This window comes from Lynx canadensis, chromosome D1 (genome assembly GCF_007474595.2).
Source record: "Lynx canadensis isolate LIC74 chromosome D1, mLynCan4.pri.v2, whole genome shotgun sequence".
NCBI lineage: Eukaryota > Metazoa > Chordata > Mammalia > Carnivora > Felidae > Lynx > Lynx canadensis.
The window spans coordinates 7322756-7348971 of record NC_044312.2 but is presented as its reverse complement, the minus strand read 5'-3'; the positions used below and the strand labels follow the sequence as shown (position 1 = coordinate 7348971).

General features: G+C 38.4%; 1 protein-coding gene across 1 annotated transcript in view; it reads right to left on the bottom strand.

Moving 5' to 3' along the window:
* Nucleotides 1-26216, bottom strand: part of DDX10 (DEAD-box helicase 10) — a 285466-nt gene that overhangs the window by 23841 nt on the left and 235409 nt on the right. Inside the window, exon 17 of the mRNA XM_030332211.2 lies at nt 10580-10722. Coding sequence (XP_030188071.1) covers nt 10580-10722 — 143 coding nt within the window. The remainder of the gene's footprint in view (nt 1-10579; nt 10723-26216) is intronic.

Genomic DNA, 26216 nt, shown 5'->3' with positions numbered 1-26216 from the left:
ACCTCCCAACAGACAAAGGCTCAGGACCAGATGGCTTCATTGGTGAGTTTTACCAAACATTTAAAGATTTAATGCCCACCCTTCTCAAATTCTTCCAAAAAACTGAAGAGGAGAGAATGTTCCAGAACTCATTTTATAAGGCCACCATTACCCTGATTCAAAAACCAAAGGCACCACACAAAAAAGAAACTCACAGGCCAATATTCTTGATGAACATAGATGCAAAAATCCCCAACAAAATTTAGCAAGCCAAATTCAGCAATACATTAAAAGGATCACACACCATGCATGATCAAGTGAGATTTATTCTAGGGATACAAGAATGATTCAACACCTGCAATTCTATCAACAAGATACAACACTTTGGGGCGCCTGGGTGGCGCAGTCGGTTAAGCGTCCGACTTCAGCCAGGTCACGATCTCGCGGTCCGTGAGTTCGAGCCCCGCGTCGGGCTCTGGGCTGATGGCTCGGTGCCTGGAGCCTGTTTCCGATTCTGTGTCTCCCTCTCTCTCTGCCCCTCGCCCGTTCATGCTCTGTCTCTCTCTGTCCCAAAAATAAATAAACGTTGAAAAAAAAAATTAAAAAAAAAAAAAAAGATACAACACTTTAATGAAATGAAAAATAAAAAATCATATGATCATTGCAATCAATGCATAAAAAGCATTTGACAAAATTCAACATCCATTTATGATAAAAACTCTCATTCCAAGTGGGTATAAAGAGAATGTACCTCAACATAATAAAGGGCATACTGACAAACCCAAAGCTAGTATCATTCTCAATGGCAAAAAACCAAAAGCTATTCCTTTAAGATCAAGAACAAGACAACAATGCCTACTCTCACCACTTTTATTCAATATAGCACTTTTAGTGATATAGGCAAGAGAAATTAGGCAAGAAAAAGAAATAAAAGTCAGAAGTAGTAAGAACCAAAAAGGAAAAAGGAAAACTGTCACTCTTTGCAGAAGATATACTATAGAAAATCCTAAAGGATTTTCATCAAGAAGCTGTTAGAACTAATAAATACATTCAGCAAAGTTGTAGAACACAAAATCACTACATAGAAATGTATGGCATTTCTACACACTAATGATGGACTGCTAGCAAGAGAAATTAAGAAAGCAATTTCATCTACAATTCCATCAAAAAGAATAAGATATGTACCTAGAAAAAATTTTTAACCAAGGAGGTGAAAGACCTGAATACTAGAAACTGTAAGATACCAATGAAAGAATTTGAAGAACACAAATAGATGGAAAGTTATTCCATGCTCATGGATGGAAGAATTAGTATTGTTAAAATGTCCATATAACCAAAGCAATCTATAGATTCAATGCAATCCCTATCAAAATTCTGATGGCATTTTTCACAGAAATAGAACAAATAATCCTAAAATTTGTATGGAACCATAAAGGATCCCAAAGAGACAAAGCAATCTTGAGAAAGAACAAACCTGGAGGTATCATGGTCCCTAATTTCAATTACACTAAAAGTAATAGTAATAGTATTACACTAAAAGTAATAGTAATCAAAACAATACCATTCTAACACAAAAATAGACACATGGGCCAGTGGAATGGAACTAACACCCCCAAAGTAAACCCACATATATACAATTAGTTTGGGACAAAGGAATCAAGAACATACAATGGAGAAAGGACAGTCTCTCCAATAAATGGTGCTGGAAAAACTTGTCAGCCACAGCCACAAGTAAAAGAATAAAACTAGACTGCTATCTTACACTATACACAAAAATTAACTCAAAATGTATTACATATGTGAACAGAAGACTTGAAACCATAAAATCCCTACAGAAAAACTTACGCAGTAAGCTCCTTGACATCAATCTCTATGATGTGCTTGTAGATCTGACTCCAAAGGCAATTGAAACAAAAGCAAACAAATGGTCTACATCAAACTAAAAAGCTTCTGCACAGCAAGGAAAACCATCAACAAAATGAAAAGGCAATCTACTGAATGGGAGAAGATAATCCCAGTAAGGGGCTACCATCCAAAATAAAGAACGTTTACAACTTGACAATAAAAAAAAATTAAACATAGCAGATCTGAATAGATCTTTTGTTCAAAGAAGAGAGAGAGATGCCCAAGAGACACATGAAAGGATATGCAACAACAGTAATCATTGCAATCAAAACTACAATAAGATACCACCTCACCCCTGTAAAAACGGCTATTACCAAAAGAACAAGAAATAGCAAGTGTTGAGGAAGATGTGGAGAAAAGGGAACCCCTGTACGCAGATGGTGGGAATGTATATTGGTGCAGCCACTATGGAAAACAGTACAGAGATTCCTCAAAAATCAAAAACAGATCTACCATATGATGCAGCTTTTCCACTTTGGGTATTTATCCAAAGAAAACAAAAACACTAATTTGAAAAGGTATGTGCACCGCTATAGGTTCAGTGCAGCATTATTTAGAATAAGATACAGAAAAAAACTAAATGACCATCAAGAGATAAACAGATAAAGAAGATGCAGTATAAACACACAATGGATTACTATTAGCCAAAAATAAGAACAAAATCTTGCCATTTGTGACAACATGGATGGACCCCGAGTGTATGATGCTAAGTGAAATAAGAGAAAGACAAGTAGTATATGATTTCACTCATATGTGCAAACAAACAAACACACAAACAAACAAAAAAATACTAAAGCAAGCTCAAAAGATACAGAGAACAGACTGATGGTTACCAGAGGGGAAGGGAGTTAGGGGATAGGGGAAATGTGTAAAGGGGGTCAACTGTATGTTGATAGATGGTGACTAGGCTTTTGCTGGTAATTATTTTGTATCCCATATGAATGTTAAATAACAGTGTTGTACACCTGAAAGTAAATATAATGTTACATGCCAATTTTACTTCAATTTAAAAAAATACTTACAATGGCAGAAACAGAAGTAAACAAAACCAAACAACAAAAACGAAAAAACCTAAGCATGGGTATAATCTAGAATTCTAAAAGGGGAGTGGATAAAGAAATTACAGTGTATAAATAATGGAATGCTATACAGTCTTTAGTTATGAATCCATTCTACATGAAGTCATGTGAAATGAAGAAAAGGATCACCCTAAGAATATGTCCTTCTCAACAGTCTTCAGTGAAAACGAAGTTGCCATGTACCACACTCTGGGCAGCAGCCAAGAGAGCCCTCCTAGATGGTTCATTACCCTTGCTACATGGTTCTTGGCTTCTTGGCATCCAGGCCATTCATCCACCTTCTTAGAGATCTTAATACTCCTGAAACATGACAAAGTCCCAACTTTCAGTGAGTCACAGTTATTCAGTGGGTGGCTAAATGAGAGAGAAACAGAAAGCATAGAGCAAAAACTGGGACTGTACGTAAGGTCAAGCTGGGAGCCTCCTAAACCTCCTTAGCCTAAACCTAAACCTCCTAAATTTCCAAATACATCTTCCCCATCCTAAGCCCCACCCCAGAAAATAACACCTTCCTTCCTCAATGGGTAGCACCCTTTCCCCTGTAAGTCCCAAGATAAAGGATACTGCTTTCCCCCACACCCAACCCAACAATCTGCCTTACAAGTTTCTCCATTCATGCTACACACCGCTCAGGATATTCTGTTGGGTTTTGTTTTTAGGGCAATGTCAAAAAGGACAAAGATAAAATGAACACAACTTAAAGAGAGTAAAACTAAATTAAATTAACTTCTTGTCAACCACAATTCATGTTGAGTTCTATGAAATTCAATAGTTCATAGAACTTTGTACTTCACAAATAAGAAGAGATGATGGAGATTTTCCCTTGAAAGTTGCTAGGCATATTACAATCAGGGATAAATCTCTTGAAGTTAAAAAGAGTAAAAGAAAAGAATGGCAGGCACACAATAAAGTCAATATATCATTAAGCTGAGCTGACTTCTTTCCCCATCTGCCACCCACAACTGGATCCACCAACGAACAGGGATTCAAGTAAATGGAAACTGCAGTCAATAGTATTTTTCTTTTCATAATCACCTAGACCCTGAGGGGAAAAAAAATTTTTTTTAAATAACCCTCCCCTAGATTCAACACCAACAATTCTTCTAAAATTCATACAAAATATGTAATGTGCCATACCCAGTCCCAACCAAAAACAGTTAAAAAGAAATGAAAACGCTTTCCAGGCACTTTCCTTGCCCAGAAATTCATTTCTGAGTCATATACATTTCTACTGCAGGTGGAGAGCATTTCACATATTACAAAGCCGACTGTTAAGTCTTAACAGAAAAGTTGCAAAGCAAGATTTACTGAAGAAATATCATAAAACAACATGAGGAGAAACCATACAGATTAACGTGGATCACCTCCTTCATGCGGGACAGAACTCTTAAAGAAATGCAAGTTCATTCAAAAACAGAAAACTAACATGGAACACAGTTTAAATTTTTTTTAATGTTTATTTATTTTTGAGAAAGAAAGAGCGCTTACCGGGGGATGGGCAGAGAGAGAGGGAGACAGAATCTGAAGCAGGTTCCAGGCTCTGAGCTGTCAGCACAGAGCCCGACGCAGGGCCGAACCCACGAACCACAAGATCATGACCTGAGCCGAAGTCGGCTGCTCAACCAACGAAGCCACTCAGGAGCCCCAAAATAGAACACAGTTTAAAAATAAAACAAAACCTCAAACAAATTGAAAAACAGATAAAAATCCTTCATCAATCTTTTGATGCAGAGCTGTATCACACAAGCCAAAAAGAACAGCTCCTGAGAGTAGATGTAAAACCATTTACTCTGCATAGGAAAAGGCATCAATCCATATAGAAGTTATCATGTCTAAATTATGCCAGTAGTCTCAGTACAAATTAAAGATGTAATGGGTCTTATGTCACCCAGAATAATCTAACAAACACTCCACTGATATGACAATTCTTTATAAAGCAACCTGCCATGGCCAGGGACGGTGGTCTGTGAAGAAAACACTGAAATATTAGGCAGTAAAAGTCTAACCACAATCTTTTTCTCTTTCCTTTTTTTTTTTTTTTTTGAAAAAGGTTAAGATTATAAATATTAAAAACTTAATTTGACTGGATAATGAATATCTTGAACACCCCAGGTGCTTCTTTTTCATCGTATTCACTACTTTGCAGATTTTCATCATTAGCAATTCACATGAAGATGGCCATAAACCAAACATGATGAATGCTACCAGATATACAAAAATTAATCTTATATTACATGCTCAGAACCAAATCTCTCAGCTTGTGAGGCACAGCTAAAAGGAACAATGTTATTGAAAGAAGAGTTCAACTGGAATACAGTTAAAGATATTGTTGCCTCACTCTTTAGAAGGGCAAGCTACCTTCTCTGGCTCGGGTAAGACTTCAAGCTTCCTTCAGGTTTAGCTTAGATGTCACTCCCTTCAGGAAGCTCTTCTAGATTCACCAAGTCCAGGTTAGACACCACTTGCTCTCTGTGCTCATCCCCTACTTACCCTGCTCCCTACTGCCTCCCCAGGGCACAGATCACAGCAGGTATCCACCACATTTTTTGTAATTATATGCACAGCTGTCTGTAACCTCTGCCGAACTAAAAACTGTGACAGCAGGAAAGGGATTTTTCTTTATGCTTTATCCTCTGTACCTGCACTCACTACGCCTGGCACATGATAACTTAACAAAAAATTCTTAGGTGAAATAATAGACGGAAGAAATATTACAACAAGCTGGAGATTAACAGGTAAGTGGACATTTTTAATTCTTAAATAAGTAGAATGTGATTGAAATAATACAGAAGGTTTGTACTCTAGTTCTCAGCACCACATATAGAACATGGCCAAATATTTTTATTGTGAAAGCAGTATAAATACATTGTATATACAGCCTGTTGGGGAGATAAATTTAAAAAAATCACTTAGTAGCACAAAAACAATTATAATATTTGAGGTCTTTCTTCCTCTGAAATCTTTACCTTTCTTCCTCTGTATCAAAACTCACTAGAGGCAAGAACATGGTTCCGTGCAGTTCCTAGAAGACCACTGCATTCTATGATGTCACAAAGTCCCCTGCAGCAAAGAGCTAGGTCTCCTACCAAACTGTTCTATTATAGCAACAACAACAACAACAACAACAACATTGACGACCATGACAGATGCTAACACGCTGCAATAACTCTACCTATGCTAATTCCACGGTTAGGAGGAACCAGAAGGAAAGCTACGGGGTAAAACACAGCTTGGGCCAATGTGTAAGAAGGAAAGAGGAGGAAAGAAAACACGCCGCGTCAAAGCAAGCTTTCTCTTCTCCGTTTTCAAAAGAAGCACACAAAAGCTTAGAGCCTCTGATGGAGTGCTGGCTGCGGCTGCTGAGCCAGCTGACGTTCGTCTGTACCGTGAGGTACAGTACTGTTCCTATTTCCCAACTCTCTTTCTGAGGATGAATGAGCTACTAATGAGAGCATTCTCAGAGCTCCTTCAAAGGAACTCAAGGTCACACTACTCTCATTGTCCCTGGGATCATATTTATTAAGAGGTCTCTCTTTGTCATTCTAATTTAAAGGAGCCAAATCATGTACATCAGAACGCCTTGGGAATCAGTGGTAGAGCTGACAATTTTGATAATTCTACAGAGGGTTAAGGATGGTTTAAATTCTGCACTGTGCACTGTGCTGAGAAGACAGAGGTACACTATTTAAAACACTATCACGCCTCCCTGAGGAAGAATTATTGACCCCAGATTCAGTCATTCCCCACTACATTGGGCTCTCTTTTGCCTATTTCCTACTGACTTAAGTGTCTTTCCATGTAGAGAGACAAAAGTGTTACTCATGCTGAATATTTATGGGTGTCAGTGAAGTGAAGGAAAAAGAAACACCCAGAGGAAACTTTCAAAGAAACTAGCTCATGCTATTTACTTTGAGACTAATAGCCATTTTCTAATTGGTGCTATCTGGTCCCATAAAAGTAAATTCGTATTGGAAAATGCAAAGTTAATAACCAAGGAATAACCTACTGGGAGAGAGAAGATGACCAAGAAGCTGAAACACTCACTGTTCCTGCAATTATTGAGCTGAGGTTAGAAGAGCGCAGCAAATAAAACCTGGGAACATGCCAGGAGAGCCCTCTAAAGCTGACATCACAAAATCCTAGCATCTATTCTTGTTTATGAGAGGCAAAGGAAAAAAAGACGCAGCCGAACTGGAGCAAGACAGTAAAAGTGCATTAGTGCTATTATTATAAATAGCAGTAGCAACGGCAATTACTACTGTCAAAACTGTAGTGTATATGGATTTACTTGCGAATACTTTTATTTATCTAAAAACAATCCTGGTTTTACTTTACACTACCTTTATTCATTTTCACGGAGGTCATTTTAACAGAGAAGGGAAGAGGGAGAAAAACAGAAGTAGAGCATAAATAGGAATTTCACGCATAGGCTGTTACTTGTAACTACCCCACATCCTGTCTTTGTTCAAGGATGGCAAATTGGTTTTTCCTTGGGTAGGAATCCCAGCAGACTGATACAGGCCATACTGAGAATGACTGCTTGGGCTAAATGGAAAGGAATATATCCTAGATGGGGCATGGAGAGATCAACCACCAGTAATATGGACCTGTCATCCTGGGTCTAGTCCAGTGGGAGATGTTGCTCCTTGAGGGATATGCGGCAATGTCTGAAAATATTTCTGGTTGTCCCAACCGGAGAAGCACTGGGGCAGTACTGGTGGTAGAGGCCAGGGAAGATGCTTAACAGTCCACAATCACTCCCAACCCACCAAAACAAAGAACTATCTGGGCCAGAACGTCAGTAATGTTGGAAGTTGGGAAACCACAATTTAGTCAAACCTACCCTACAGTTAGTTCATGGATCAAGTCTTTACCCAAATGACATAAAACTGGAAGGAAGCTACCCATCCTAATGCTGGAATAAGTCTATACAATTTCACTGGAGTATTAGATCTACAGAGTCGATGTGATTTACATAGGTTATGCTGATCTGCCCCTAACTTAGTATTGTGATCACAGATTATTTTATCCCTTAAAGCCTTGGTTTCTTCATCTACAAGAAGAGAGCATTAGACTAGATAATCACTGTTATCATAAACAAAAACAAAACTGCTGGTAAGTTCCTTAGTCCTTGTTGATGATACTCTTCAACAAAAGACGATTTTTCTTCAGTTTAAGACAAGTTTACCAATTCCTTTCAATCCCTGTTAAAGCAGACTTACTAGCTGTGCCCAAAATTAAAACTATTTTAATTTTCATTGAATGCTTTATTATTTTCCATATGAACATTCTTCTTTGAGATGCTTTGGCATCTCAAGGTATTCTGACCTTCTTTTCCCTCACTATTACACTATCTGAACTTGGCTGCTCCAACCGTCTATTCTATCATCTCCTGTATCATTTAAACTATTAGGGCCAATCATATAGCTGCTTATAATTATACTTCTCTTTTTTCACTCTATAAATCTCCTTTATCAGTCAATTAATTGATTCAAATACTTCAGGGCCTTCGTTGTGCCTATGACCATAACACTGGACACAGGAGTAGAGGCAAGAGCTGCATGTGTTGGTACAAAAGGCAGTTTCTACCTCTGAGGCATTTACAGGCTAAGAGGATGAAACACGTGAAGCTATTAGAGAACAAGTCGTATTAACGAGGTGGTAGCAGGGCAATGTCACTACGAGGGTAAGAAATGCCAGAAAAATGAAATGAAATTTCTACTGCATACAGATTAAGGATGACCCAGAAGCTATCATAAAAAATGTTAGGAAAAAAACTTCAAAGGTTGGTTCTGTGTTTTAAAGGTATGTTAGACAGATATGCAAAATATGTTGAACAACAAACTGTAAGAACCAATGAATGTTCTCTCCAGAAAGTAAAATTATTCAGAAACAGTTCCAAGTTAAAGACGAGACAACATGCCCAAAATGAAGTGACTTGCGCCAAGCCTCATATCAGCAAACCAAGATATTTAACCTACTTGCAGCTTCAGTCTCTCCTAGGAATGTGACCCATAGCCAGTCAATATGGAATCACCTGGTCAGCACTAGTGAGGTCATCTGCCCAAAAGACCATTTCCATCCCCAACAGGAAGGTGACCTTGTCTGAAATAATCCACTCTTCGATTAAAAAAAAAATAAATAAATAAAAAATTCCTTTTCCTGCTCTCCTCTACCTATACCTTTCGTTTTTTAAAGCCCTTTGGAGGATCTCTGTATCTGCTAATGGGATGCTGCCTGATTCATGAATTGTTGAGTAAATCCATTAAAATCTTTAAATTTTACTCAACTCAATTCTCTCTTTTAAAAGAAATTAATCATGTCAAACCATACATGTTGAGTTAGATCACATCTATCAAAATGGAGATCCCACAAACTAACTCTGAAAAAGGGACATTTATTTTAGAACATAAGGGACAGCACACTTAACCATACTGATAGTTCATCAAGGTCTCAACATGTATACCAAGGAACTTTCTGAAGCAAAGTATGCATATTCACCCTCAAAGCTCAATATCAGCACTATGCCCTAAAATGAAGTTATTTAACACTTATGACACACGTCTAAATAGTTTCTTAAATCATAATCAAATTATTTTCACCTCTGGTGCCTCTTGTGGTATTGAAACTGCTATGTCCACTACCTAGTCTACTATTATGTCCACTACCCAGCTGTCCAAAGGCTGATATCTCAGGTTTCTGGTATCACTTGGGAAGACTGCACTTTAGATGTCATTTCAGTATTATAAAAATAATTCTATGTTTAAACGAACACAAGATCAAAATAAAGATTAACTCTGAAATGTCCCCTGTCAGCATTGTCTCCTTAGAGGATAATCTTTTTTTGAGATTTTTTCATAATGGTCTTACTCAAAACCAGATTCTAGCTCTTTGTGGCCTCTATCTCCAACTCCAAAATCTCCAGCCAGTGGTCAAGCTTTCCTTCAATCTGTCATGACTTCATCTGTCATTAGTGTCTCCCTTCTGCCTAAAGAGGCTCATTGGCTTAGAATGTCCATGAAGTGTAGTGCCCGCAACTTTTAAATCAATGCAATCTCAATTTAATCTAATCCACAGTACTATGAAAACAAATGCTGAGCAAATCACATTATTATTCAATTGATCACATTCCATCTGTTTTTGGCATGGTCGCAAATAAGTCCACATTGCAAATGAACAGATTTTAAATTGAGAGGACTGGTCAAGCACTGTTTATGTATAAGTTTTCCATTGTACTATGTATTTGTTACTTAATTTTATATCAAAGAATATGAAAGTATAACTGCTCTTTTTCAAAATTCAGAGAGAATTTTTAATAACACTCTCAAGAGTCCTTTGACAGTGAATCGAAATAAAATTCTGCCTCTGTTTGCATTAAATATACCCTAGTGCATCCAGTACTTATGCGTAAAGGATCCAGAAGGAGAAAGATGGGAAGAATAGAAAAAGAAAAAAACAACTCTTATTAAAACACTCTTAAAACTAACAGTGATTACAGAAATAATAAGAGAGCCCCTAAAATAATGAGAAGACTACACGACGTTGGACTCTACACACCCTTTGGATTCAAAGGAGAAGAGTCATATATTTAGTGCTACCAGAAGTAAACAACATACCTAATTTTATTCTCCGTATCGTCACTGTCCGATTCTGCAGAGCTTCTGTACTTATCTGGATCTGGAAGTGTGCTTGGATCAAATCCATCATCATCATCATCATCATCACTCCAATCCAGAAAAGCTTCCTCTTCATCTCTGGCCTAAGAAAACACAAGGGAAATTGTGGTTTAAGAAAACAGCTGATGAATAATCAAGTCTTATTTCTAGACCCAAATAAATACTTCTCTAATTAAGAGCCTCAAATTGAAGCCTTCTATTCTGGTGAAAGCCTCTATGTGACTTTCCGAACGATAATCATTTGCAAAGAGAAAGAAACCCCATGTCATTTCAAAATTACAATGAAAATATGGTTCAGAAAGTAAATCACCATTAAGTCCCTTAAGCACAACATGAGAAAAATTTTATTTTTCACAGAACTTAACTGTCAAAGAAATAAAGTATAAATAAAGTTGTCTTAGTGCTCCTGTTCACACACAAGTGAATTTCAAACTTCCCAAAAATATTATGTGAAAATATAAAAGGCCGGAAAAGAAGGTACAAGAACTCCTTTGTTGTCTGATGGCCTTATGACCACATTAAGTGTTAAAATTAACAATCAGGTCTGTGTAAGCTCATTAATAACGAGTGTTCTAAATTCCAGTATAAGTATGAAGTCACTAAAAACAATGGAAAAGGAGAGAAATACCAAGAGACAGGAAATGCAGTAATACATGGAAGAGGTTGGGAATGATTCAGTTTCATGCAAGCAGGTACGTAGGTGGGCTTTTTTTGCTTTTATTTTATAGTGGGTTATTTTTGTCAAAGAACAAAGTAATATAATGTTAAAATAAACTTACTACACGTTTATGTAATGACCACCCTTATAGAAAATTTATTTCTGGCACACTGTGCTTCTTGTCTACTCAGTTACAAAACCAAGCATCGCCACATGCATTTAACAGATCATAAGTAGGACTAAAAAAAAATTCTGGATGAAATTCTCTCCGTTACCATCTTTATAATTCTTCTTCACACCATGTGAGACAAACGTCAATGATTCTGTTTTCAAATGTTTAATGTTCTTTCCCAGAAAGTGAATAACAACTCAGAATAGCACAGCAAGTGAGGGTGCAGGCCGCCATAGAGGCCCTCTAACACTTTCTGAACATCTCTCCCTTGATAACCTCTAAACATAACAAAAGGAAGAAGAAGAAAAGAAAAGAAGGATTAGTCACCACTGCAAAAGGCCCCTACTGCTTTCCTGGTAACTCTCCCTGCTGACAATAACAGGTCTGAAAAAAATATATCAAAACTGGGGAGGGCTGTCATCAGAAGCAGTAAGCAGCATCCTCCACAGCAGACTATATGGTTTACTTGAAAATAATCAAGGATATCAACAAAAAGTGAATATCACCATATGTTCAAAAACACTAATCTCCTGGGCTACAAGATCTTTCCAATTTTCCAGTCGGATGCTCTCAAAGGAATTTGAAGACAGAGCAGACTCAAAATGACTCTCAACTTTTCGGGCTTAGTACACCTTTACACTTAAAAAGTATGAAAGACTCCAAAGATCTTCTGTGAACGTGGATTATTTACTGTATTAGAAATTAAGATTTAAAAAAACTAATTTAAAAGTAACAATAAAATTCACTACATATTAACATAAGTGGCATATTTTATGAAAAACAGCCATAATTTCCCACAATAAAAGAACACTGTTTTATATTTTTGCAAGTTTCTTTAATAACCAGTTTAAAAGAAGACACCAGGAGGCCCAAATGTACTCTGCCTTCACAGTGTATTGTTCCAGGTCAAGTATATGAAGAAAATCCAGGCTCTCTGAGATAGGAAAGGGAGGAGTCATTTAATAGCCTTTCCAGGTAACTGCACTTGACTTTTCTTTGATAACATAAACCCTGGTGAGTACTTTTTTTTTTTTTTTTTTTTTGAGAGAGAGAGAGAAAGAGAGAGAGAGAGAGAGCATGAGCAGGGAAGAGGGGCAGAGGGAAAGAAAGATGGGAAAGGGTCAGAGAGACAGAGAGACAGAAGGAGGGAGAGAGAGAGAGAATGATTATGAACCTTAAGCAGGCTCCATACTCATGGTGAAGCCTGAGGCATGGCTCAATTCCACAACCCTGGGATCATGACCTGAGTTGAAATCAAGAGAATGGTCAAGCACCTGAGTGGTCCAGGCACTCCGGTTCTTAACAAATAGTTGTAACACAGAATCTGAAGCCATTCTGTACTATTACATTAAAATCCATTGGTCTACTTTTCACTTTGAACATATCCTTTACCAGTGAATGATTGCATAACATCATGCATCAGCTATTTGGAAAATACTGGTTCACTGAAGTACGCAGATCTTCCTTACATGGATCTTGAAATGTTGACACGTTTTATTATACAATATTTTTTTAGGACACATTTGTTAATATCACATTGATATCATAAGAAGTGCCTTGCAAAAAAAGTATGGGGAAGCTACTGGTGGATACAAGCTTTCCAAAATATTTTCCTCGGGTTGCTTTCAAACATTTCTCTTCATCACAGAGTTTTACCATATTATGTCTGGGGCAAGGTGTTCTTTGTGTTTGTCTTTCTTGGGGCTCTGCAAGCTTCTTGGATCTATCATTTCATGTTTTTCACTAAATTTGGGAAAATTTTGGCCATTATTTCTTCAAATATTTGTATGCCTCTATGTCATCTCTCCTTCCATGATTGCAAGGACATGTATATTGGCCTACTTCACAGTTCTCTGAGCTTTTGTTCACTTTTCTTCAATTTTTTTGTGTGTTTTTGTTTTGTTTTTAAGATTTTATTTTTTTTTTATTTTTTTTTTCAACGTTTATTTATTTTTGGGACAGAGAGAGACAGAGCATGAACGGGGGAGGGGCAGAGAGAGAGGGAGACACAGAATCGGAAACAGGCTCCAGGCTCTGAGCCATCCGCCCAGAGCCCGACGCGGGGCTCGAACTCACGGACCGCGAGATCGTGACCTGGCTGAAGTCGGACGCTTAACCGACTGCGCCACCCAGGCGCCCCAAGATTTTATTTTTAAGAAATTTCTACACCGAATGTGGGGCTCGAACCCACAACCTGGAGATCAAGAATCACACACTCTACCAACTGAGCTAGCCAGGCACCTAGCTTACTGCTCTTTGGACAGGGTCATTTCTACCCTGTCTTCAGGTTTGCTATTCCTTTCTTCCAATATTTCCAAAGTACTTTTGAAGCCATCCAGCAATTTTTTTTAAGTAATTCAGTTCTAGAACTTCCAAGTTTTGTTGTTGTTGTTGTTGTTGTTGTTTTTAATTTTATTTTTGAGAGAGAGACAGAGTGCAAGCTGGGGAGTAGCAGAGAGAGAAAGAGAGACAGAATCTGAAGCAGGCTCCAGGCTCTGAGCTATCAGCGCAGAGCTCAATGTGTGGCTTGAACTCAAAGACTGTGAGATCATGACCTGAACCAAAGTCAGACACCCAACTGACCTAAGACACCCAGGTGCCCCAAGTTTGTTTTGTTTTAAACATAGTTTCCATTGCTCTGAGATCATCTCTCTGCTTATTCATTCATATTATACTTTCCTTTAATTCTCTGAACATACCTTAATTCCTGAACATATTTAAAATAGCTGCTTTGAAATCTTTGCTTAATTCAAATCTGGCCTAATCGTTTCTTTGAATGCCTTTCTCTTCAGTATGGATCACATTTTCCTGCCTAACTCCATCTCTAGTATTTTTGTAGAAAAATAGACATGGCTGATATGGAAATTGAATTCTGTCCCATTTTTCTGAGGACTACTGGATTTATATTCTATTAGGCAGTTATCTTACTTGGATTCAAACCACAAATTCCAACTCAGGGTGCTCGGCTGCTTATATCTCTGTATTGTCCTTATGGCTTCCAACTGCTACTTTTTTAGCCTGGCTTCCTATGAGCCTATAAAATGTGACACTCAGCCAAGGATTTAAGCAGAGTTAGGCTCACTCTCTCTATGGTTTCCTTGTGGGTGGGAATAACTCTAATTTCCACCTGCTCTGTGGGCATGAGACCTATGCTCTGACACTTCAAGCAGAATATTTCATTTAACTGCATTTTAACACCTAATACCATTTAATATGCTCTTTTAGCATTTATTATAAAGCACGTGGCCATAAGATATCTATAACAGGAGAAAGAAATTAGACAGTGAGACTCAGTATAAATATCTCATTCAATACTCCAGCGTACAGACTTAACTATTTGAAGGAAAATACTCAGAACGATGAAGGTTTGTGTTAATATAACTCTTTCAATTAACAACATTTGGGTTCTGCTGCTTCCTGATTTATAAGACAATCACAGCATTGATGCCTATACCATACTGTCTGTACTGCAATGACACCTTAATTCATGACAATGACAGATGAATTTAAGTTCACAATCACTCCTTTCAGAAAACACAATTTCGAACTACTAGAAATGTAGGGATGATGGAAAAAAAGGCATTTTTATATTGATCTTTCTTATTTGGCTCATTCTTTGTACAGTCAGAAATACAGAACTATAAATCTGTAATATGAAAATATAATGTGCTTCTTTGATGCCTTCAATTTATTAAAAACTAAACAAAAACATTATCATTTACAACAAATACAAAGCATAAATAAAAGTCACTAGGAGTAGTGCCATAATGAAAACATTCTGGAGAAAAGTACTTTCTCGTGTCTTTCTCGCGAGGTCTAGTTTAGAAGTATGCTCCTTCTAGCCATAGAAGGTAGCAAAAAAAAAAAAAAAGATGTAGCTGATTTTGTCTTTCTTTGTGGTTCCACAAATCATTTAAAAGAATATTTATAAAAAAGGCACTATACTCATTTTTACCTCCTTTTGGGTTCACCTTTGTGAGAACACAAATACTCTGATGTACCCCTGTGTGTTAGGACCCCGTGGCTAGAAACTTATGGCAAAGGGAATGTTTAAGCATTTTAGTAAGAAAGTAATTAAATCTTTTCCTTAGAAATGCTACACCTTGACAGCAATGGGAAGGGTGGTTGGAAGGTAGGATATCAATTTAAAAACTATAATAATCCAAGTGGAACGAGGGATTCAAGGAAGAAAGTAGCCATGGAAGTGGAGGTGGGGACAGGCCTGAGAGATGTTAAGGAGAGAAAACTAATCAGGTTCTGTGGACTAAATGGGTACATAATAATAATTCCTGGGAATCAATGTGCACAGAAGCATAACGGTATATGTCAAGTACAGTTTAAGAAAGCAACTTGGTAAATACTGTGAAGATGCCTTACAAAAACACTTTTATTCAAGTCCACATGACTAGGTTCTGGGGATGCAGAGTGAATGAGACACTTGACCATACCCTACCTTGACCATAAAACGAACTGTTCTAGGATAGTTACCCGTGGAGAAGCGTTAGCATGAAAGCCAGGTTCTGCTATTTCTGGGGAATAGCCAAGCAACAGTGAATGGACTCCACTGGCCCTGCTAAATGCCTAATAGCTTACAGAACGAAGTCTTCAAGTTATGGGACCTTGAACATGTAGCTGATTGATTATGGATCCTGTCAACATGCTTCTCTTGAGTTACTTCTAGGCTGAAAGATGAAAGCTCTCCTGCACCTAACTAATCACTCTCTCACCTCTTCTCCCCAACCCCAGCTCAAAACAAAACCAGAACCCCTACTGTCACACCTGCACTGCTCTCTTCTCTCTTAAGGCCCGACAAGTAAGGCCTCACACACACAGAGATCAGGGTCACCTCTATGAACCGGCTGTTCCTGAAATACAATTTCAGAACCTCTGAGGAAAATACTTCACCTAAAGTAAGAATGGCTTTTCCTAAAATAGTTACTTGGAAGACTCAATCATAAGTAGGACAGAAGAAAATATCTGAAAAAGAAATGTAACTCAACTGACTTCTATTTTGTTTTTGGTTTTGAGGATGGCAAGAAACACAGAAGTATCGCACTCCAACAACAAATCACAAAGGGCTCTGACGTACTTCATCTTATGTGATTCGCAAGCCCTATGAAGTAAGAAGGTAACCAATTTTTCAAATTGAAAAAACTGCGATTTAGAGGGCAAAATACCTTAACCAAGGTCACATGAACCTGGATGTACAGGTCTTCTCCTGTATCACCCTGAATCTCAATTTTCCCCCATAAAAATCTCTGGATTTGCTGCTGGTACAAACATTTCTTCAGAAGCGGGCATATTTTATAAGCTTCCTAAAACATGGAGCACTGCTTTCCATGCAACTTGCATGCACCCACCTCCGCTCTGAATGCCCTGGTCTCCCAAGTACATCTCCAGTGTCTCCTGCGTGCAACCCCACACTAGCTTCCTCATGAGACTCCCCGGAACCATTCTTCCCCTCTCTCTGGTCACATCAATTCTCTATGTTGTAATTAGAATGTTGTGGTTGTTTTTTCTTAAGTTCCAAATCTGATCGTGTCTATCACCTGCTTACAACCTTTAGGACACAGCTTCTTTCAGGTCCTAGACCAAGTCAAGCCCCTTCTCACCTCAATGTCCTCCCACCGGGTATTTTTCCACGGACTCCTCTTCCACGTCCCCCTGCCTGGTGTATGGTGGTTTTTGACACCAAACGTGGTATCCTTTCGACACCAATTTCCCAGTGCCAAACGAGTGTCCTAGTAATTCAACTCTGACACCATGCAGCGTCAGCAGAGAACCGACAGGTAAAGGGCTCAGTGCCACAAGACTGCCAACACATCAGATGCCAGCTGCAGATGGGGCCCCCAAGTTACCTGTGCTTCCCCGCGGCCAACTACAAATTCAGGGAGTCTCACGACCCCCTCCTCACACATTCCATAATTCTGTATAACGATTCAGAACTCAGGGAACTGCCCTGCTTATGACTGCCAGTTTATTGATTCTAAAGGTTGCAACTCAGAAACAACCAAAGGGAAGAGAGGCGTAGAGCAAGGTATGGAGTGAGGATGGGGTGCAGAGCTTCCAGGCCCTCTCCAGGTGGGCCACCTTCCTAGCATGTCGACATAGTCACCAACCTGGAAGTTCTCAGAATCTTGCTGTTCGAGAATTTTTGTTGTTGTTTTGTTTTTTAATGTTTATTTATTTTGAGAGAGAGAGCACAAGCAGGAAAGTGGGAGGGAGAGAGAGAGAGAGAGAGAGAGAGAGAGCAAGCAAGGGAGGGGCAGAAAAGAGAGGAGAGAGAGAGCATCCCAAGCAGGCTCTGTGACAGCAGCACAGAACCTGAGGAGGGGCCCAATCCCACAAACCGTGAGACAGTGGGCCGAGCCAAAACCAACGGTCAGCCACCTAACTGGCTGAGCCACCAGGTGCCCCATGTTCATGAGTTCTTATAACTCAATTTCTAGGCCCAATTTCCTCCCAAGAGATGGGGGGTGGGGCTAAAAGTTCCCACCCTCTAATCATGCATTCTTTCTGGTGACCAGTCAGTCCCCTTCTGAAGCTATCTAGAGACTCCTCCTTGAGTTATCTCATGAACATAAACTCAAGTGTGCTGGACAGGGGCTCCTTATGAGTAATAAAATACTCCTATCACTCAGGAAATTCCAAGGATTTTAGAAGTTCAATGTCCAGAACCAAGAACAAAACCAAATAGATTTTTTATTATATCACACGTGGTTAATTCCAAGTCATCAAGTCTCAGATTAAACATTTCTAAACATCATCCTTAGTAAAATTTCTTGTGGATTTCTCTTCAGTGCTACACCTAGAGTGAATTCATTATTTAATGTCCGTATTCCTTCCTAGGGGCGCCTGGGTGGCTCAGTCAGTTGAGCATCCAACTTCAGCTCAGGCCATGATCTCACAGCTCATGAGTTCGAGCCCTGCGTCGGGCTCTGTGCTGACAGCTGGAGCCTGGAGCCTGCTTTGGATTCTGTGTCTCCCCCTCTCTCTGACTCTAACCCACTTGTATTCTGTCTCTCTCTCTCTCTCTCTCTCAAAAATAAATAAACATTAAAAAAATTTTTAAAAAAAGCAGAATGTCAGCTTTGACACATCAAAATTTCCTAAGGGGAAAATTCCAAAATTTATAATAAACTACTTCTGATCCTGTAAAAGAATGTAAAAGTGGTGAAGAAAACAAAATTTTAGAGAAAAATGATGTATTCAAAACACATTTTGTTCTCACTAATAAAACTTCAAAATAACTTTCTAAGAAAGCATTAATACTTCATAGTTTTGAAATTTAAAATAAAGATTCTGATTGATGAAGACAGCCAACCATCTTCAGTAGTTAGGGATGGACTGATTTTCTGAGATTTACCCAAGCTATAAATCCCACGTACGAACTTCCTGAGTGAAGAAATTATGGAAATGGTTTTTCTGAACTAGAAGCACAAAAAGGTTAATGATATTAAAGGCTGAAAGTCAGCATCTATCTACTGAGACACATGTACAGCATGGTAAACACAGGAGCAGCTGACAGTGCTGACAGGTCCCTGCTCCTGAACCACAATTCCAAATTTTAGTAGCCTGACTCCTTCACTTTTTAATGACGATGGTGTACTAATTAAAATACTTCAGAATATTTTCAGTTTCTAGCTGCTGGAAATTTATTTCATAATGCTAACGTTGGGCTTTGGCCTAAGGCTGATATGTCTACTTGGTTCTTTGGTATCTGGCCAAAGTGGGTATTTTCTGTACTTCTAATATGTACACTGGCTGAACTGCACTCGAATCCCCAACTCTGATCAAGGGTTCTGGACTCTACAATTGAGGAGTTATTGCTCAGAAATATATCTATCTGTCCTAATTTCCAGCATTTATGAGACAAACCTAGCAAATCAGAGGAAGGCAACACATTTCAGCCCTGGCCACCCGATCACATAGGAACCTGAGAAGGGAACACGGGATGTTGAGGATGATAAAACAAGGACATCAGGGGGAACAAGCAGGAGAATTCAGGCAAAGGCCATCTGTTCAGATAATTTCTTTCTTAAATCCAGTTGAGCTTACCCGAATTCCAGCCAGTACCTTCTTAATTTTTTTCAAGCATTCCAAAACAAAAGAAATATTTGACTGAAAGACTGTAAGGAGGCAATATACTTAATACATGAAGTGAACATAGTTCAGAATGACAGGCAAAGGGCTCGCACATGAAGATTCAAAGCCTCAAGAGCAAGTCCCAAATTTTAAAGAATCTTCAGAATTTGGAATATTCAATCAACAACTATTTACCACACACTTGCCGTTGAGCACTGCTATAGAAGAATGTAATCTGAAACACAGCATTGACAGAAGAGACTATGATTCAGCATTTTAACCTTAATAAGACTTTCAACAAAATGAAATTCCTTCTAAAACTGCCTTGCACAAAATTCATTATTCTTCCTAAATTACTTATTTACTTGCTTGCTTAATACATGACTCTCTCACAGAGCTCTGAAAGATAGGGAGGATGCTACAATTTCATAACATCCTATTAAATAATAGTGCTTTCCATTATGGATCATCTTTCTCACTCTCTTCTTTCCAGAGGAAAGTTACACCAAATAAGATATTAAAGAAAATACAAATTCGTTTGCCACTATTGTCATAACGAATGCTTTAATACAAAACAAGTCACAAGACCCTGATTTGACTGCCCCGCCACTGGCTGGCTGTGTGTCCTGAGGCAATTTACTAACTCTGGGAGGTTGTTTCCTCATCTGTATCATCTAAACGCTGCCATCTACCATTCAATGTTGCTGTGAGCGTCCAGTGAGAAAAGCACAACAAGAAGTCTGCAATAATGTTAATCATCAATAGTAGAACTGTACAAACAGCAAAAAAAAATTCCAGCAGTTTGGTGATCTTATCCTTTTTAAGTATCCTCTGCTTTCTCCAAACATAATTCTAACATGGGCAGAAATGTGCAATAGATTTAATCTCTTTAGGAAATGATGTTATTCATAACAAAAAAATAAAGAGGAGATTATACACAAAAGAGAATAGAACTGAAACCATACAACTGATTAAGGTCACAAAGAGTTCACAGTATCAATGTTAGAATGTTAGCAAAAGTAGTTCAAGAATAAATAAAAGTACTATTTTGTAAACCAAGTAGTAAATAGTCTGATCAATGGACTATTAGTCAACAGTGACAAGGACGGATAGATGTAACAACATGGGTGAATTTCAAACGCACCTTGCTAAGTGAAAGAGAATGGACCTCAGAGGCTATATAACTCAGTGATTCAACTTATATTAAAATCTGGTTAAAACAACAACAAACCAGGGACAGAAAACAGATCAGGGATTGCCAGGAGTTGGGGGGCGGGGTCAGTAAGAAAGAATTTTTTGAGATGATGATGAACCTATTGTGTATCTTTGATGGTGGCAGGCGAACACACCTATGCACTTGTCAAAATCCCTGAGTGAACACCACAGTGAATTTTACATGTATACTAATAAAGGACCCCCAAGAGAATACTTTAATGGTGTCTAAAGGTGTTCACAATGAAACAGTAGATTATAAAGACTATCTAGTAAAAAAAAAAATGTATTGGGGAAGCTTTGGGTGGTGGACATGGATTACAGAATTTTCCTTCTTTCAATCAAAAAGTGTCTTACAATGAGTAAGTAATGTTTTTGAAGTCAAAGAGATGAAATATTGTTTTTGCAAGACTCTACAAGAAGTTTGTATGGCCTCTCCAATATGGTAACAGGGTGGGCTGTGGATTAGAAGTTCTTAACATAGGGTTCCTGGAAGCCACAAAACTAATGAAACAGTATCAAAAAATTATTAGTATAGACATATAACATTTTGGAGGGAAGAAGAGCCATAATTTTTAACAGTCCATGAGCCACCAACCATCCCTCCTGCCTCCTGTCTCTGGTCAAGAACTAATGCTTGGTACAACTGTATTTCTTGGGACTGAACTGATTCTACGAACATAAGCCTCAAATTAGACAGTTCTGAATCTTGAAGGATCATTCATCCCTGAAAGCCCTGAACATGATTTAGGTTTCAATTACCTAATGACATATGCCAGTCTTAAGAACTGTTTCAGGCTGCTGACAAGCAGAAAAACAGACAAGTCATAAACTCAACATTTTTAAGGGCAAGAATTCCTAACAGCAATTCATAAAGCAGCCAAAGAATGAGTGGGATTGTGTACCCCTCTGCCACATGGCTATATCTGCAATCTTTGACCAAAATTTTCATTTCTCTAACAGAGCCAAGTTAGGCTCTAGCTTTAAAGCAACATAACAGTGACGAGATGGGTTTTTAGTCATGTGAATGATTAGCTTTATTACATTCCTTGTGGTTTGTTCTATCCATTCATCATTTCTCCAAGGGGAAATCCAAGGACAACCTCAACTTCTCTCAGTGAGCTAGTGGAAAACTACTCCCTGCAGGGTCTAAAACTGGCACATGTTTGGTGAAAATTATATAGCAATTCAAAATCATCATTAAATTGAATGAATTCAGGTTTTGACAAATGCATATGAATGAACCCAACAGAACGTGAAAATTCACTAACCGTGAGCATTCAAAAAGGTAAAAATGCTTAATAGTGTGTGAAGCATCCCCTACAGATGTAAAAGTTACAAATCACGATGGTGTATTTCCCAAGGAAACAGGTGATTCTGATATCACTGAATGAGATGTCAGCGAATGAACATTCCCAAACGAAACCAACTTCTCCTTTTAGCATTTTATAGAGAGGGGCTTCGGTCACTTCTGCTAAGACTGCCGTGTTCTGAGAGTCCGCTTCCTAATAAAATTAGATCATTTCCAATATGGGCTGATCTTACATAAACTGTCTGTTAAAAAAAAAAATCACAGTAATAAAAATTTTTTCTTCTTTGTTTTCCCTCCCTCCCACTCCCAATATTATCACATCAATGACTCCAGGGGAGAGGAGAAGAGATCAAACAAGGACTTTGAGATTACAGGGTACTTTGCTTTGGGAAACAAGTGGTTCTTAAAAAAGTTAATAAGAGAGTTACCAAACAAGCAATTCCAATCCTAGGTATACACCCAAGAGAAATGGAAATATATGTCCAGACAAAAACTTACACATAAATAAAACTTGCACACAGCAGTATTATTCATGATAGCCAAAAAGTTTAAACAACCCAAACGCCCTAACAAATGATAAATGGGTAAGTAAAATGTAGGATATGCATACAATGAAATGTCACTCATCAGTGAAAGAAAGGAAGTACAGGAGTCTTCATCCATGGTTTCAGTTCTCTGCAGCAAACCACGGGCTGGAAGCAGATGATCTTGTGACATACTGTCAGAAAGTCAACAAAGCCCAGTGCCACATCACAGTGCCTATGTCATTTCCTTCACTTCATCTCATCACGTAGGCATTTTATCATCTTACATCATCACAAAAATAAGAGTACAGTATAATAAGGTATTTTGAGAGAGACACCATATTCGCATACCTTGCATCATAATACAGTGTTATAAATGTTCTACTTTATTGTTATAAATCTCTTATTGTGACTAAATTATAAATTAAACTTTATCATAGGTATGTACAAGGAAAAAATAGTGCAAATAGGGTTTGGTACTATCCACTGTTTCAGGCATCCACTGGGGGTCCTGGACATATTGCCATGGTAAGGGGGAACTACAGTATATATGTCCCTACATTACTGACTCTATTAACCTAGAAGTACTTTACGAGAAGTAAACAGATTTTATTTCTCTTTGTATCCCTCAAAGCCCCTTATCGTGTGCACCTTGCACACAGTAAACATTCAGAAAGTATCTGTTGCAAAAATGTAATGCAGCAGCTAATTGTGATCCCAGATCCCTGGACCAAGTGAGACAGCCAACACATTCCTCCCCCCCACCCCCCACCGCCCAACCAAGGTTTGTATTAGAAAACATTCATATGCTTTAAATTTTAGCTTCTATATTTGTAGCTAGCTTTTTATTACAGCATTTATTTCCAAGGTTAAAACTAAGCACTATATATGACCCTACATGTACCTTATGACATATTTTACCCTATTTTTTCAATTTCGTGAATACTCTGGGGTTGTACTGAAATTTATCTAAAATACTTTAGAAAGCATCCCTTTGCTCTGAATAAATGAAAAGCTCATAAATGTATGCTGCAGTCTTAAATATTTTATTTGCTAATAAGTAACTACTCTATAAGGAATTATCCTTCCGCAGTCTTTATCTGAACTACAAACAAGGGAACAGGTAGGCCAGTCAGCACAAATATCTCAAAAGCACAAGTACAGGTAATTCTAATACAAGGAAAGGAAATATATATGTTCTGCAGGAATGGAAGGCTGGGATGGGGCAGTGGTGGTGGCAGACGTTAAGTTTTATAAAGAGTGTCATTTAAGCTCTGCTCAGGCCAAATAAGGATTGGAATGTGTAAAGGACATGAAGAAGGGCATTTCAGCAGAAGGTATAACATAAGCAAAGGCACAGGGCATAAACTGTATAGGCATACAGAAGGTCGACCCTGAAAAAATCAAGGAACATGGAACACCACCACCACCCTCCCACCCCCTTGCCCCCGTCCTCGGAACAGACGCCGTGCCTTGCCAGGGTCTGGCACAGTTCGGGAAGCAGAAGACCACCTCCACCGGGGGTTAGCTTCCACTGAACTCCTTAGGTCAGGCATTCTCCCGCAACTAAAACTAGAATGGGGGAGGACTGGATGGGGTTTGTGTGGGAAGAAAGTACAGGGGCAGCAGAGATGGTGACCGAGCAGTTTCTTTTAAATCTTGGGTCCACCCTCTGCTCCAGATGCAGGACTAGTGGGAAATCACAAGCTTCCGGTAGCAGAGCTTCACTGTCTGGGACTTAATATGGTATTAAGAACTAATTAGTGATGCTATGGATTCATGAGGAAATGAAGTGCCTTGTACCGAACTGGCCCATGCAGGCAACTCAATAAATGACACTAAGTAGTTGTTTTGGCAGAAGGGAAGCAAAGGAATGCAAATTATTCTAGAAAGTGGACAGACCTGGGATCCAGAGCTAAAACATCTTTGGTTGCTGAGGGGACAAAATATCTGTATTAGCTATTTTTTAGCCAGGTAAAGGTAAAGTTTAGGATTACAAAATAGTTCTCAGTATTGTTGTGCATGTCTTTACGTTGGTGCAAAATTTCCAACTTTGTAGGAAAGAACTTCATTTTATTCTAATGAAAATTATAATTTTTTTTGTAAAATAATGATAATGATGATTGTGTGTGCTTTTAAACGTGCCTAATGGAAAAATAACAAGAGGTGATAACACTGTGTACATTCCTCATTTTCTATTTGTTTTGAAATGCAAAAGTTTGGGAATTATTATGTTCAATATACTCCTGAGATCTCTGTAATTGGTTTTGTAACCTACCTAAGGGTGTCATAAATTTCAGCCCAAGATTACAAACAAATAATGCTAACAGATGCCTCCAGAAAAGTCCAAATAATTTGTAACCTAACACAGAGGAGTAAAAATAAATAAATAAAGGTAGTTCCAAAATAACACTGCAGAGAAAAGGACTGACAGAGACCAGCCCATCTCTGAGGATTAGAAACTTAACCAGAGGCATGTGGAAAGGGGGGGATAAAACAGAGGGTATTAAGGAGATACCCAAAGGCAGGAACTTAAAACAGCTGAACTTCTGAACTTTGTATTCAAAGAACATTTGGGAACACTGGAATTACGGGGGACTTGCTTAAAGATAGTAAGATTAAAAAAAAAAAAAAACCCACACACTAAAAATGTCCACAATTAAATACAATTACTCCTACAGAGCCGTGCTCCACACTTTTATAAATGTCACGTATCAAAGTGTGAGGCACGGTGCTTCATCTACACAATGTCCATGGATTATTTGACTGCTGATTAGGTCAGTCCTCAGCGCTGGGTCAGGTCTAAGTGGACCTGCCAGGCCTGTATTTGCTTATATGCTCACGGGGTGAAGTTTCTGGTTTTCCCACCTAACATGTGACTGACGTGGGCACTGGGTGGCCTGACCCTGTGACTCTTCTCTCTCACCTGCAGCAAGTCATGTCTTTTTAAATTCACATCATATGCTCTTCTCAACTTTCTTTCAGTCAGCCACTGCTTTAACTGTGTGCTTGTTACAGTTGTTGAGGGAAGGTGAATTATGTACAGTGATCATAAGTGAACAGCACAGCCTTGAAGGGTCCATGTACACGGAGAACCAGTGTCTTAGAGCCAGGAGTCTCAGAGTATGTATGGACAGTGTGTGGTTTACTAGGAAGCTGAAATGGGTTACAAACTCTTTAAAAAATACAAGATCTTTCTGCTATTCTTTAAGGAAAATGATTAATAATTCCCTGTACTATCTTTTCATGCAACTTGAAAGGCTATTTACTAGGAATCTGTTTAGCCAAATTACTAGGGCTTAGTAAAACCGGGTACTCAAAAATCTGTTACGTAGCTTTATCCTCTTGCCTTAGGTTGGGTAAAATTTTCAATTGTTATTTTTCTTCAATTATGAAACTCGGTTAGTTTTATCATGATCAATTGAGTTTCTTCATTAATTACAGAGAGGTGACATATGTTTGCGTATTTTAGGCACGTAACTTTCTAAGTAATTATACTAAGATATATGCTTCGGTTTTCCTCAGTTTTCTTATACAGTGACATGTAACTGGTGATACTCCATCTGTGAGAAGCTATATTATTTGAATAACTTGCCATCGACCATCATCAACAC